Source organism: Numida meleagris, chromosome 2, assembly GCF_002078875.1.
Source record: "Numida meleagris isolate 19003 breed g44 Domestic line chromosome 2, NumMel1.0, whole genome shotgun sequence".
In the NCBI taxonomy this organism is placed as follows: Eukaryota; Metazoa; Chordata; class Aves; order Galliformes; family Numididae; genus Numida; species Numida meleagris.
In genome coordinates, this window is record NC_034410.1 from 124,477,939 (window position 1) to 124,492,271 (window position 14,333).

The 14,333-nt window shown below is 36.7% G+C and overlaps 1 protein-coding gene across 2 annotated transcripts in view; it reads left to right on the top strand.

The window, feature by feature from the left end:
• The window catches only part of TMEM67 (transmembrane protein 67), a 31,327-nt gene extending 16,994 nt beyond the window's left edge, over positions 1-14,333 (top strand). For both annotated transcript variants that reach the window (XM_021386478.1, XM_021386479.1), the window contains exons 15-28: positions 193-249; positions 339-437; positions 925-1,023; positions 1,381-1,467; positions 2,132-2,231; positions 2,337-2,476; positions 4,970-5,110; positions 5,619-5,699; positions 6,753-6,869; positions 7,993-8,109; positions 8,193-8,297; positions 8,659-8,761; positions 10,696-10,838; positions 11,205-14,333. In XM_021386478.1, the coding sequence (XP_021242153.1) occupies positions 193-249; positions 339-437; positions 925-1,023; positions 1,381-1,467; positions 2,132-2,231; positions 2,337-2,476; positions 4,970-5,110; positions 5,619-5,699; positions 6,753-6,869; positions 7,993-8,109; positions 8,193-8,297; positions 8,659-8,761; positions 10,696-10,838; positions 11,205-11,285 (1,470 nt within the window). In that variant the 3' untranslated portion in view covers positions 11,286-14,333. The remainder of the gene's footprint in view (positions 1-192; positions 250-338; positions 438-924; positions 1,024-1,380; positions 1,468-2,131; positions 2,232-2,336; positions 2,477-4,969; positions 5,111-5,618; positions 5,700-6,752; positions 6,870-7,992; positions 8,110-8,192; positions 8,298-8,658; positions 8,762-10,695; positions 10,839-11,204) is intronic.

Here is a 14,333-nt window from a genome sequence, read left to right on the forward strand (position 1 = left end):
ATGCTAGTACTGTGCTTGGTACTGTGGCACATCATGTGAGGGTGTGTGCAGAAAAAGGCTTATGTTGCCCCAGTATTGTGACCCTAGTTGGGAATCCCTGTCAACTAACAAGTGTGAAAACCACCGCTGGTTACAATGGTTGTAGCATTTAACAATTTCTGTGATATTTGCTTTATGTATCTTAATATTCAGGTTTCCTTCTCAGTCCGTTATGAGATGAACCAGTCAGAGGCTCAGATTCAGACTGATGTAAGTTGTATTGCCATTTAATTCACCGATGTAATGATTTGCTTATGTCTGTTTAAAAATATCTACAAATAACTTTTCATTCGTTTCAGATCACGTTGGGTGTGCTGGGTGGGCTCGCAGTGCTATGGTCCCTTCTCAGGACTGCAGGCTGGAAGAGGCGTACAGGCAGTTCTGTAATTGACTTACAGGTATAAATAGCTGGTAAATCAAATAGGGACATTTTCCTCCCTTTAAGGAGACCTTTGCTGTCATTCCCTGTGATGTGACTCTTCTGTTTCTTTCGGTAACTGAAATAATTTCCAGCATAGCTGCACAGAACCGTGTCTTGCAGTTAGGATCACTTGAGGAAGTCGGCTTTTTGCATTTTTTGGATTCTGATGTTGTCATTCAGGAAATAGCTTTGCTTGGAAAGAAAAAAAGAAAAGTATAAATAGATCTGTTCTGATCAGTTGAGTGGCCTTTGTTTTCAGAATCATTCTTTTTTGAGCAAAGACTAGAAGAGTTCATATCCTAAACATAAAATAAATATATGGCTGCAGTACAAGAATGTCGTCTGGGGCTACTTCTCAGTACAAAGGTTCCTGTACTGTGAGCTACTGAACACTTTATACAAACATGCACATAAGTCACTTAACTATTTTTACAGATCTGTACCGTGTGCTTTTATAATTGCAGACGGTTTTGAAGTTCTTACTATTTTATGCTGGAGACCTTGCCAACGTTTTCTTTATCATCACGGTGGGCACAGGGATTTATTGGCTCGTGTTCTTCAAAGTAAGTGTTCTCCCAGATTTTGCTGTTATATGAATACTTGTTAATATGGCATTCATTTTTACACAAAAATTCATTTTCTTTTTCATCTTTTTTTTTTTGCCTTTCTGATCAGACTATTGAGGCAAGTTTATATATGATATTCTGTTGTGTGTGCTTAAATTTGTGATCACTTGTTTCTTCCCCTTAGGTTTCATTGTGCTTACAGTCTGCTTAATAGTCAGTTAAAATATTTTATGAATTTGAATTGATTGCATGTTCAGTATTGATCTTTTTCTGCAAAAGGTATTCAGTCTTAAGCCCTTTGTATATTGTTACTTCTGCCTTCTATGCTGTTTCAATGTGGGTTCTTAATTGCAGGCTCAGCAGTTCGTCTCTGTCCTTTTACCACTTCCATCTCAAGAAAAAGCTTTTGTTACATATGTAGCGTGTGCTTTTAGTTTAAAGGTAAATATTCTTTCCTCATATATTTAAGACATGTTAACATATGCCTCTATATTTTCAGTAGGCTTGAGCAGTACATTTTGTTTGTGCGTAGAGGTGAACAGTTCTTCTAAGAATTAAGTTATTTTTCCACAGAAATTTGTTTTGTGGAGTCTTTATGGGAAAACAAATGTCTAAGGGATCTAAGGAAAGTTATTCTTTCAAGGATAAAAGTTAAGGAAACCCAAATAAATTAACAACATATCAAGAAAGCCAGTGCATTCTTTTAATGCAGAACAACTGTGGTCAGTTTCCCATTAAAAATGAGTGTAACTCATTAAAATAATTATCTTCAAACATCCGTGTAGAACTTAGAGCTCAGTGTTCTGTCTCCATGGTACGTAGAAGCATTATTTTTAATTCTGGGTATCATACTGAATCAGAATTCATGGTACTGCTTAATATGTTATGGGAAAATGCTGGGCTGATTTCTTGGAATTTATTATTTTGCCGTATTCCCTTAATAATTCTGGACATCATCACATGACTTACCATTCTTCCAGCTTTTAATGAACATATATTTACATATCAAAACTTATTAACAAAGTTGCAGTCTCAAGTGTAGCAAAGTGTATTATTTATAAGTTTTATTTCTCTTTTTCTTTTTTCTTTTTTTTTTTTTTTACAGGCTCTGCAATTGTTGCAATTGTTGCTTTCCCAACTTACTGTCGACATTTTCTTTATTGACTGGGAAAGACCTAAGGGCAGAGTTCTTAAAGCAGTTGACGGTAAGTAACTCCAACTATACTTGTTAATGTATAGAACTTTGGTTAACTTCTGATATTGATCCAAAATATGAAATTTCTGAGCTTTAATGTGTGTGTTCTTTCTAGGTGAAGGTGACATAAAAAGTGCTGCCGCACCTGTGAGCATATGGAGAACATATTTTATAGCCAATGAATGGAATGAAATTCAGACAGTGAGGAAGATAAATCCTCTCTTTCAAGTGCTCGCGGTTCTTTTTTTTCTGGAGGTATTACTGCTACAATTATTATTTTTTATTATTCACATCCAAAATGTGACATAATGATCTGTATTTTAATTCTTGCAGTCTCTGCAGATGACTTTCAAGATCACTTGAAAACATGTCACTTTATGAAATAACTAATTTGCTATCGTTTATATACTCGTGAACAGGTGTACGTGTCACTGCACTATTTTGTTAAGGAAGACTTTAAAGAAAAAACAAACCCTTCAAGTTCCTTAGAACCCTCCATTAGTTTTATTTGTTTTCCAGCTAATGAGTTACCCTAAACAGCCAAGAGGCTGATACATTGTGTGTGCACTCAGTACTTTATTTGCTCCCTGCTGCCACAGTCTACAGCTTTATTTCTGGTTTTATATTTATCTGAACTGGAGTTTCCTTCCTGCTAATTTGCTACAGTGACCTTTTATAAGGCAGGAAATGAAATGTGCCAGTTCTGTTCCTGATGTCACAACATAAGGCAGTGTGCCTTCGGTTACAGCTCAGGCATATGTGAGAAATTGTGCTTTAGCTTTTCAAAATCATTTTGGTTTGTTTCTTCTGTACTGTTTGGTAAGTACTTTTATTTTGGCAAGTACTCTTAAGGCATATCACTGTTTATGTGTAGTTTTCTGATGTATTTTTAAATACCTTCATTCATTTTAATATATATTTTCTAATTTTCTATTTTTCCTTTAAATTAAAGACTGTTAACAAAATAAATTCCTCACTAACTGTTTCGGTCCTTTCAGTAGATATTGGCCAGGACCGACTTCAGTGCCATGAGGAAGGAGGGGGACAAAAGAGAGCAAGTATTCCCAAGACATAACTAGCCTCCTCTGTTTAATCTTCTTAGGCTCCTGTTATTACTAGTAGGGAAAGACTTTTTTTTTTTTTTAAACATTTTACTTGATAATTCCTGCTATATGCTCTGGAAAAGTCCCTTTCTTGTCACTGATAGTGGAGGACGTCATGAAAGATACCTGAATAGGCTAAAATTGGTGTTTGTGAAAGCCTCCAGTAATTTTAATGTCTTTCATTGTTGTGCTGGAGTTGGAAATGTAGTTTCTCTAGAAGGAAAATGCCCTGGATAGATACAGCTATCTGCTGCTATCAGGAGAAAGCTGTATTGGTCAAAAACTGGCTTCTGCAGTTACCGGTTTTGGTAAAGTTACTGTTCAGTTCTCGTTCATCACAGTTGCAGGCTGCATGGTGTTAGTAAAGAAGCCTGGAAAAGTATTGGTTGGAGGAAGCTGGAAAGTGCAGAAGAATGAGTCTCCTTTGTCTGAGGCCTTGTCTGGCACCAAAGCAGCCTCTGGCTGGCACTGGTCGTCATCACTGCAATGGTGACTGTATAGGTAGTGAAGATAACATTGGCAGCATCACTAAGGTTTTGAATATTACACTGGGTATCGCTGGGATGGAGTTAAACTTCCTCAGCAACCCGTATGGAGCTGTATTGGGGATTTGTGGCTGCAACAGTGTTGATAATACCAGGGTGTTTTAGCTGTTGCTGAGGAATGCTTGCACGGTGTCTCACTTGTGGTCCCCCAGCAAGCAAGGAAAGGGACGCAACTTCCCAAGAAACTGGGAGAGGGCACAACCTCAACAGCTTACCTGAAATGACCAAAGGGGCCAGATAGCATCACTCTCAACAAAAAAGCCTTGTGGGGGATAGGTTTTTCTGGCTAGGTAGCTGTTCCTGGGCATGGGTCTACCTGTGGGAGGTATTTTGTGACTGCTTTTTTATCAGTCTGTTTTATCAGGGGTTGGGTTTTTTGTTTTTTTTCTGTTATTAAATTATCTCCATCTTGATCCACAAGTTGTATTGGTTTTGTTCATCCTGTTCTCTGTCCCATCCTGCTGTAGCAGGACTTATCCCACCACAAATATGTTTCCACGATAGTTCTAGTTCTGAATGATTTGCGCCAATTTTCACCACATAGTTGATATATATATCAACTGAAATACTTAGTTCTTCTCTCATTATTTTGATTTGGGGACTTTTTCTAGATTGTTTATTTAAAATAGGTTCAACTATAAGGACAGTGAAGGAAAACATATTTCTGTTCAAAAAACCACCTCAGATTCTTACATTAGAAAAACAAAAATTTGTTGCCTCTGGAATATGTAGGTCTAGAAAGCTAGAATTTGGCAGAACTAAGATCTCTCTGTAGTCTAGCAGTAGAATCTTTTAGACTTTTTGAGGAAAAATCAGTGTTGATTTGTTGTGAGATTTAGCTGTGTATGTTTGTATATTTGTAAACATTTATAGATCAACACATCTATGTACAGATCATGTTTGTAATTGTTTCTCAGTAATAACACTGCATCCCACAACTGGCCTATCTCATATTGAGCATGCTTCTATTCCCAGCTCTTTTTTTATTCCTTGTTTTTTTTTAATCTTCTTACTTCCTGTTAGAATGAAAACAGCAGAGCCCTAACTAATGCTACTCGTTACCTCACGTTTTTTTTATGTTAACCTTCTTATCTCTTCAGGTGGTGGGATTTTCAAACCTGGCTTTAATGGATTCTTCTTCCAGTCTTACAAGAAGCAGTGAGAGTTACATGGCACCGTGGAGCCGCATTTTGAGATTTGGTGTGTCTGCTGCACTGTGGTTAGCCATTGCCTTCCTGCAGGTATGTAAAACACACAATATACAAAACGGTCAGGGTTTTTGTGCCAGTTCTTGGAAACTGAAATATATCCCTAGGCCATCCTAGTGATGATAACTCTGCTTACTGTAGCATTGAGTATTTTTTTTCTGCTTTTTTCATCTAGACTTTTAGCTTCTTTAGTGTGGTACAACGCTAGAATAAAAAATGAATCTTCCTAACTGTGAGAGTTCTTTCTTTCTTCGTGCAATTTTAATTCTGTCAAAGGGGAGAATTTACTCAGCTACTTTTTTTTTGTTTCAAGCAAATTTAGAGCATCTCCCAAGATTGAGATGAAAAGCAAGTTATTGCTACAACCTTACTGTGTAGAGGAAGGATGTCAATCCTATTTCATAGAGCCTGATGCAGTGATAACCACTGCAGAATTTTGTAATTTATGGATGCTAAACTTTGAAGTTAATGGCTTTGCAATTCAGAAAATAAAGTAAAATGTGCTGGAATAATAAAATAAAATATGGTTGATTTGTTTCAGATTATATTTTTTGCTGTGTTTTATGAAAGATTTGTTGAAGATAAATTAAGCCAATTTGTCGATTTGTGTTGTGTAAGCAATGTAAGTATTTCTTTGTCTAATTTCTATGGGCACATTTTGACTTGAAAAATATATTATTACTTAAGAATATGAATTAATATTTATTCACGTGATTTGTTCAAAGATGACCAGCTGACAACCAAAGGTGGTGATTTTTTTTACTTCAATTTACTGATGTAAATTGGATGGTTTCACTTAAGCTTTAATTTGAAAAAGATTCTGGAATCATCCATATCGCTTGTACTTCTAGACATGATTTTTGCATTGTTATTTGAAATTATATCAGTTACAATGCTCTTACAGAACTCAAGAGTAGAAAATGGTGACAGAAATTCAGCATAGAGTCATTTTTTGTCATTTTTTTCTATTCCTTTTGCATTTTAGTATTTTTTTTCTTCTAGACACAACCATATTGGTTTATGTTCCATTTTCATGCTTATCTTCTGGTTCTTCCGCAAATGTTGATGACCGTCCTGCTTAAATAGCTATCGCATTCTCAAACACTTTCATGTTTTATCAGAACTACTTCCATTAGTTTAAATGAGGGTCTTGAAGCTTTCTATTACAAGAAGAGTAAGTGAGAACACATTGAATTAAGTTATTTGATCAGAAATTAAAAAAATAGAGATACTAACTCCTTTTATCAGCCTTTCCAGCCTTGTTTTTTTTCTTTCCCATGAAAATAACATGTAGTGCATGGGTCATACAGAGAGTTAATCGTGGTACATAAGCATTAAATCATACTACCTATTGCGTACAATCTCCTAGAAGCTCAGCTGAAATCATGTATTATGTATCATAGAATCAGAATGAAAGCCAATCGATATCTTTGTTTTAGATTTTTCAAGTTTTTGACTCTGTGATCCTTGCCATTCATAAACTAAACTTGAAGCAATTACGTGTCCCTACTTAAACAGAGATGAATAAGTAAACAGGCAACTAAATATTTTCCTCCCATGGATATTTTGATACCTACCTATTTTGCATTCTAAAAGAGCTGGTCTTGCTGATCTCCACTGTGAAAAAGTGGTAATATCTAATGAAAGTATTCTTCTCTTCCTGCACTTCTTTTAGATTTCAGTGTTCCTCTTGTCGCACAGCTGCTTTGGTTATTACATCCATGGTCGCTCTGTGCATGGACATGCAGACACCAATATGGAAGAAATGAATATGAACCTAAAGAGAGAAGCAGTAAGTAATATTAGTAAAATGTTACGCCTACTCTAATTATTTTCTTAAATTTTAAGAATGTATTTATTTATTAAGCATTCAGTTACAGATCTAGTCTTCTGCATTACGTTGCACTGAGTTAAGATATTTAAAAGATACCAGCTGTTAGTCTACAAATAAGTGACCTGACATTTTTTTTAACGAGCTCTTCACCTTTCTTCTGCTTCACTATCTCTTCTCTTCCTGTTCTTCAGATTTCTTACGTATAAAATTCCTGTTTTTCTAACAAGGTTCATTTTTTTCCCATGCATTTATACACCATCTCTTTTATATCAAAAATATCCAAAAAAAAGGATCATCTACTCTTCTAATAACTTATTTTATTCCATCTGTTCCTCTTCTGGTGACATAAGCTATCCTTTACAGACATTCATTTTAATAAAATTATTATTTTTTCAAGTTTCTTGTTTGTATCTTTGTGGCAAGTGTTAAATATATAATATGAGTGGAGCACAATGCACTAAATTTCATGACATCTTCCATCATTGCATGGATAAATAGGAAGAAAGCACCTTAGGCAAAGGATGTGTCTATTCTAATGGTAACTGACAAGAAAAAAAGCTAAGCATGTGAAAACATCCAAACATGGAAATGTAGAGGAATCCTCTAAATATCATTTTTGTGTCTTTCTGTAAGTTTTTTTCCAAATTGCTGATCTTAACATGATATTGGGAGAAGCAGGGAATTTTTTCCCAATGGAGTTAATGAACTGTCAGTGTTCTTGTATGACCTGAGAAAGGTATGGAAAAGTCAGGAGTCTGAGGCATAAGCAAAAGCAGGAAAAATAGAGAATAAATGATAAATGCCAAATAAAAGGCTTCAGAATGAACATTAAAAAATGTTTTAGAAGGTAATGAATAGAACACAGGTAAAAAGAGGAATATGACTTTGTGACAGCAGGGGTCAGGATTTCATGTCCTAAAAAAATCTTGCTATAAAAGCATCGAGAATGCAGTGAATTCGAAGATTTAGAGGTATCAAGTACTGTGTATACATGAAAGAGAATAAATGGAAGCCTTTGACCTGTTTTTTTGGCCTGTGTATAACATGATTAATGTTAATTTACAATTATTTGAATTTGTAGGAAAACCTATGTAGTCAGAGAGGTTTGCTTCCTAACACGGATGGCCAGACATTTCAGATTTCCATTTCAAGAAAAATGAGACTGCAGTATGACAGGATTCATGAAACCCTGACAAGAGTAAGTGAGACATCTGTATTCTGTAAATGTTATTTAAAATATGTATTTTCTTCCACTGAAGTCACGGTTGTGTTGTGTTTCAGAGACATGGTCCTGCTAGGTTTTTGGACTCATCTGCAAATACTTTTGAACAAAGCACAAGGGCATACAACACCATGAACAAATTTCTCAGTTCTTTTATCGATCACGTATGTATATTGACATTAATATATTACGGAAAATTACAGCAAGTACAGACTAAGCATTGTAAATCTGCATGCCTGCAGTTTCTGTTTAAGCATGTGTCCCTAAGGACTTGTTGTTAAAGATTTCATAGGAACTGAAACAGTGGTTCATTGAAATAAAAAAAAATTGGAGTACTGTGCAACAATGCAGCCTGCTCTTCAAAAAGACAAATCCTTTTTTGTTATGTGGTTATTTTTATCTTGGAATGGACCAATGCTTTCTTCATTCGTAGGGGTCTAAGTGGCTGTACTCCACTTTAAAAAAAAAAAAATACGTTCCCTTGGAAATCATAAAACAGAAGTTGAGTCTTTCCTTTTCTTACAGGTTCATAAAGAAATGGATTATATTGTTAAAGATAAGTTGCTCCTTGAGCGGATTCTAGGCATGGAGTTCATGGAACCGATCGATAAAAGTATTTTCTACAATGGTAAAAAGATTTGTCACTTACTATTTGCACTTCTATGAGTATATATGTTTCAGTGTAGATTTACTTCCCAGCATTTCCAACCTAAACTACACTTTGCAGCAAGAGAGGCCTTAAAATGATTGTTTCTGAAGGAGGTATCTGAGAGGTGTTCTCTGGGTTAGAGAAATGCTACTTACTATTTGTCACTTAATTGCAATGTTTTTTTCCTTAAGGCAACTTGAAAGGACACTGTGTAGAGATGAGCAGTTGTTCATGAAGCGCTCCCTTGACTTCCTATCTAGGTCTAGTATCTGCTTGTTAAATGGAAAGAAGATCCATAATACTTAAATAGTTCAGCACTCTGTTTTTGTAGAGAACTAAATTCCCTGTGAAACAACTAAAAGAGCAGAAAGACAATTTCTCTGAAGAGGATATTGATCACAGTGAGGATGTTTTAGTGGAATAATTGATTATACCATACCACACATTTTTGGAGACACTACTGAACTTAGTTCAGACTCTTCTTCTACCCCTAACCATGAATACAGCCATCTCTTCTGTGAAAACTAAGTATTGACTAGCAACCAATGATGGGGCCTCATTCTGAGTCCGTTAAATACTTGACTCTCCAGCCTCCCTGTTCAGAAACTTCAAACCTTATCAGAATCATAATCCAATCCACTGATATTAACAGAATGACTGTTACCCATCCTAAGTATGCCATCCTTATATAATAGCAATCCCCAGCTTAGATAATTGAGCGGTGCAGACCTTTTTCTGCTCTCTCCTCTCTGACACCAAGGCTGCAAAAATCTGAACCCCTCATTTGAATCACAAACCTTGCCATATAGTCAGGAATACAGCGTGTGCTTTCTAACCAGATAGGAGCCATGGCTGTAGCTTGATAGTTTAGCTCAGTCTGGGTGTCTGAGCTACACATAATTCATCAAAGGACTGGGCTCTCCTTCCCTGTTGCAGTGAAGCACTATCTTTAGTAATGAGTGTTACAAGATAACCAGTACCTAGGACTCTCAGCAGCCCATGTCTGTGTTGCCCCACTGTGCAGTCATTCCAAAACCCTATTCTCATCCTCAGGCCTACTGAGCCATCAATATTGTCAGGTATGTGATGTTTGAGTTAAATGTAGAAGCACGATGAGATGTCCATGCAATGTTCAATTGTAAGTCTTTTGACTGCCATTATTTCAAAGATCATGTAAGCACTGAAATGAGTATTTTGCTTGATGAGTTAGACTGCAGTAGTCTCCAGAAGTTTAGCTACAAATTGGGATTTCATAAAAGCAGAACGTATGCAATGTGTAATGAAAGTACGCTGTTGCCAATAAAACTTTCATTAAACATGTTTATAAGAAAGCAGGAAGAGGGAAAGAGTACTTTCTGTACTTGCTTAAATGTTCTCCTTTAAGAGTAGCACTGATTATAAAACAAAGGAGTGAATAAGTAATCTAAACTAGTTTGGCTACAGAAAATGGTATTTTAAGCTTAAAAGACCCATTTTTTGAGAAACCAATTACTGAGTGAATGAAGATAATGTTAACTCTGAAGCTCCCTTTAGGTGAGGTTTAAGCACGTGTTTCATTAATCTGTTGTACTGGGCCCAGAGTTAGCACTTGCTAAAAATCTCAGTGACAAGGAAGTTTTGTCTGTTTCCTATTCAAAGCAGCCTTTTTTAAGGGACTTGATTGAGCCTTCTGGGGCAAATGAATTTGTGTGTGGCACATGTGTGCTTTTCCTGTTGTTTTTGTATTAAATCATTTTATAAGTGGAAAGGTTTGTATTATTTTGCTTAAATGAAAAGCCGTGGCCAGCTCTTACAGTCACCTCTTGCTGGAACTTTCCTTTTTCTTACTTGCTTCCTCGGTGTAGACTGATGAACTTCACAAACCTGCACTTGACAGTAAAAACCCTTCTGCAAAAATGATTGTCTTTCTGCAGATGAAGAACACTCTTTCAGTGAAGTTCTCTATTACGGCAATGAGACAACGCTGCTCATCTTCGATATGCTGTTCTTCTCCATTGTGGATCTGGCTTCCCAAAGTTTTGTTTTAGCGGCTATTCTAACATATTTGCAACAGGAGGTAAATTTCTTTTATTTAAAAAAGGTGGGGCAGTATGAGAGCTTAGATTGTTCAGTAATGAAGCCCTGTACACAGGATGCAGTGTTAAATAGTCCGAGTATATTCGCGTGCGTGCCATGAACAAAGAAGCGACAAACAGCTTTTGCTGGAAAACACAAAAAACAGTGAAAATCAATTGCACTTAATTTTATCACATTTCGAAGTGGAAAGATATTGGAAAAGTTTCCAAATCGCTAAAGGCAGTTAACCACTTGATTCTCTCATTTAAGATTTAAATATAGTACGGAGTTATTTTGTGTTACGTATTGCAGCATGCTGTGTTGAGTACTTGTTCTTTAATATATTTTTTTTCTAAAATGTCGTTAGATTTTTAGGTTTATTCGTAATGCGGTTGGGCGGAAGAATTTGACATCTAAAACCTTGGTGGATGAAAGATTTCTCATTTAATCTAGAAGGCTGCAGACTTTGAGAACTTAATGGAGGAAATTGTGTCCTGGACTGAAGCATCTCAGACCTACAGATCTATTTTACAGATTTATTGCAGTGCACTTTTCAGTAATAACGGAGTGGTTCTGAAATTTATCATTTTGATATCGTCTGGTCTTCATTTTGATTTTTGGTATATTTACAGATGTTTTTGAAGTTGTGAACACTAAACCGTAGGCCTTTAAAAGAAAAGGTACATGAAGATAAGACAGGAGCAAATGGAATTTTGTTATTTTTTTGTTTATTTTGAAAACAATAAAAAAAATGGAATGGCTTTTACTAAGACATGGAGCACTGACTCTGAGGCAGTAATTTGAGCATTGTGGTTGGCAGGGTTGGCTGTCAACTCTTGAAGGGATTTTTTCTGAAAGTCCCTTACATCTTGTTTTCTTTGTTTTTTGGTCATTTGTTTTGAGATATAACGTTTAGCAGACATACTTCAGTTTTGTGCAGCACAGGATTTGTTCTGCACTGAATTAATATTTCAAGAGGACTATTTAAAATGACTTACAGTGATTGATTGCTACTTGAAATTTTAACTTTTCTTCATCGTGTCATAGTAGTATATGATTTTGTCTCTTCCCTTGAAGTTTATCTGTCATTGTTTTTCTTGGGTGTAGACTATATGTCAAAGTTTCCTTGTGTTTGAGATACGGTAGCGTTACAGCAATGCAGAACAGCAGTCCAATCATAATTGCACAGAGATGTTTGTAGGTATTTTGAGTTTGGTCCTGATCTCCTCTCACGTGATGTGAGATGCCCAGGGAAATAGAGCAGTAATTCTGTGCAGTTTCCACACAAGTGAAAAAGAAGCAATTATTTGTATCTTTTTGAAACCTTTTCACAAGTGCCTCCATATGTTCGTATACTTCTGGCTTTCTGATTTTGGGGCTTTGATATCATTTTACTTTCATCATTCTTTTGGAATTTAGAGAGGGTAATAATTATTCAAGTGCCATTTAGTGTGTGTTAAGGGAGATTATGAACGGCCTTTGAAACACGTTGAAGTGTCTACCTCCCATTTGTGTCTCTGAAAAGTCTCCACGCTTTTTCTAAAGTCTGCTGTTTTTTATAACCGTTACTTATCTTTTAATAACAACAAGAGACTTTCACCAGCAGAAATGCTATAAAATTGTAAATCAAGGTTAGTGTGTTCATTCCAATCACAGATTAAGGATGTGTTCGGTTGTGCCCAGCAGGTGTGGAACGCAGACACACTTACTTGAGCTGAAGCAGCACTGTTTTTCAGGTGTTTCTTGGCTTCATGAAGAGGAAGGCAGTGTCATGTTGTCATGTTGATACCACGTCATATCACGATTTTAAGCTTTCAGTGATGATACAGACATGAAACTCAGGGTCGCTGTTGCTCTAACGCATTTATAGCAATAGCAATTGCTATTAACTGATAGAAATGTGTATCTGTTGTTAAGTCCGCAAGGTAGATAACGGAAAGGTTGATTTCCAGAAGGACAGTCATTTCTTACTATGCAGTTCAGCATGGGCATTTGCGTAGGCTTTCTTTACTTCTGTCTACTTCTGTGCACAATTCGTAGTTTGTGTTTACCCTATGCCTCAAAAAAGGTGCGAAATAGAAAACTTGCAACAGCAAAATGTCCACTGTGAATAAAATTAAGGCTAATGCTTTTACAGTGTATGTAGTGACTGAAAGTATCCTTCAGGTTCTGGATCTGTTAAACCTCCAAAAACTGTATTTCCACAGACTACGATGACTGCGTGGCTTCACTAGTGGTGAGTTTGGTATCACATTCCCTGTCAGTGATGGAGTGAGTGCCAAACCTCTAAACAAAGCGAAGGACCGTCTGAAAAATGGTCTGCAGTAGGACATTTGCAAGGCAAAGTCAGGCTCGTGCAAGGCCCACATATTTTTCTAGGCAATATCTTTGCAGAGCCTAATAACTGTGCCAAAGTACAGTTTCCTGATCTTATGAGTCATACTGAAATGGTGATGCACCAGAGGACCGACGTGACTAAAAGATGTAGGAAAGTGGCTGTGGTCTGTAGGTGGGGAAGTAGGCTACGACTGACCCTGACAGAAGGCTTCCTGTCGCTTTCCAGCAGTGTAACTCTGCATCACTGTCAGTGATAACAGAAGCTCTTTCTCTGTGCAGATTCTGATGATGTGTTTGTAGCCATGAAGTTATTTCAGGGAATAGAGCCACACTTCAGACATAGCTCCTCCAGAACATTCTGATTTATGACTGACTTCAGTCAGAATAAGTAAAGCGTAGGAATCAGACCCTGGTGAAGTAGGGAGTGTGGTGTTTTATCTGCAAACAAACCGAAGATGTGATTGTGCCATCTGTAGGCACAGCCCTGTAGCTCTAATTTAGTTAGTCTGGTAACAGCAGAAGGGACGGTACGGCTTCATGTCAGTTCTCACTCTATACCCAACTCTCAGTGCTTTTGCTCAGCAGGTGCCTTTCTGTGCAAGAACCGTGCTTTGCCTTTACTTTAGATATGTCTTTAACTACCCGCTGCTCAGGAGGGCGTGTGAAAGCTTTAACAGCCTTGCAGTTTGAAGGACCTGCTGCTAAAGGCAGCTCTTGTTACAGAAAAGTAATTTATTAATGTAAAATTGTCCTGCTGAAACAGTTCACTTGCCCTCCTGTTTCTCCCCAGTGCACGCACTCCTGTGTGTGTTTCATTTTTCCAGGTCATTTATCTAAGATGTTAGTTATACTAACATTGTTGCTGTAGATGATCTAGGAAATAATTGTAGGAGCCAAAAGCTGCAGGAATTCATAGTGGCTTTCCTTCATTCTTGCTGTGTAGTGAACGCTTGAACTGGGGGGGCTACACTCTGATCTCCTTTGGGTTCAAGAAATAGCTCGTCATTGTATTTCCAACTTCATTTTCTACATTTTTAAATTAGTGTGCAGCTACAGCGTGTCATTTATATGTTGAATGTTTTTGAATGTTTTTTTAAACTTTGATTAAAACATTTACAAACAGGATCTCAAACTCTGAGCAATAAAGAAATTTCCAAGG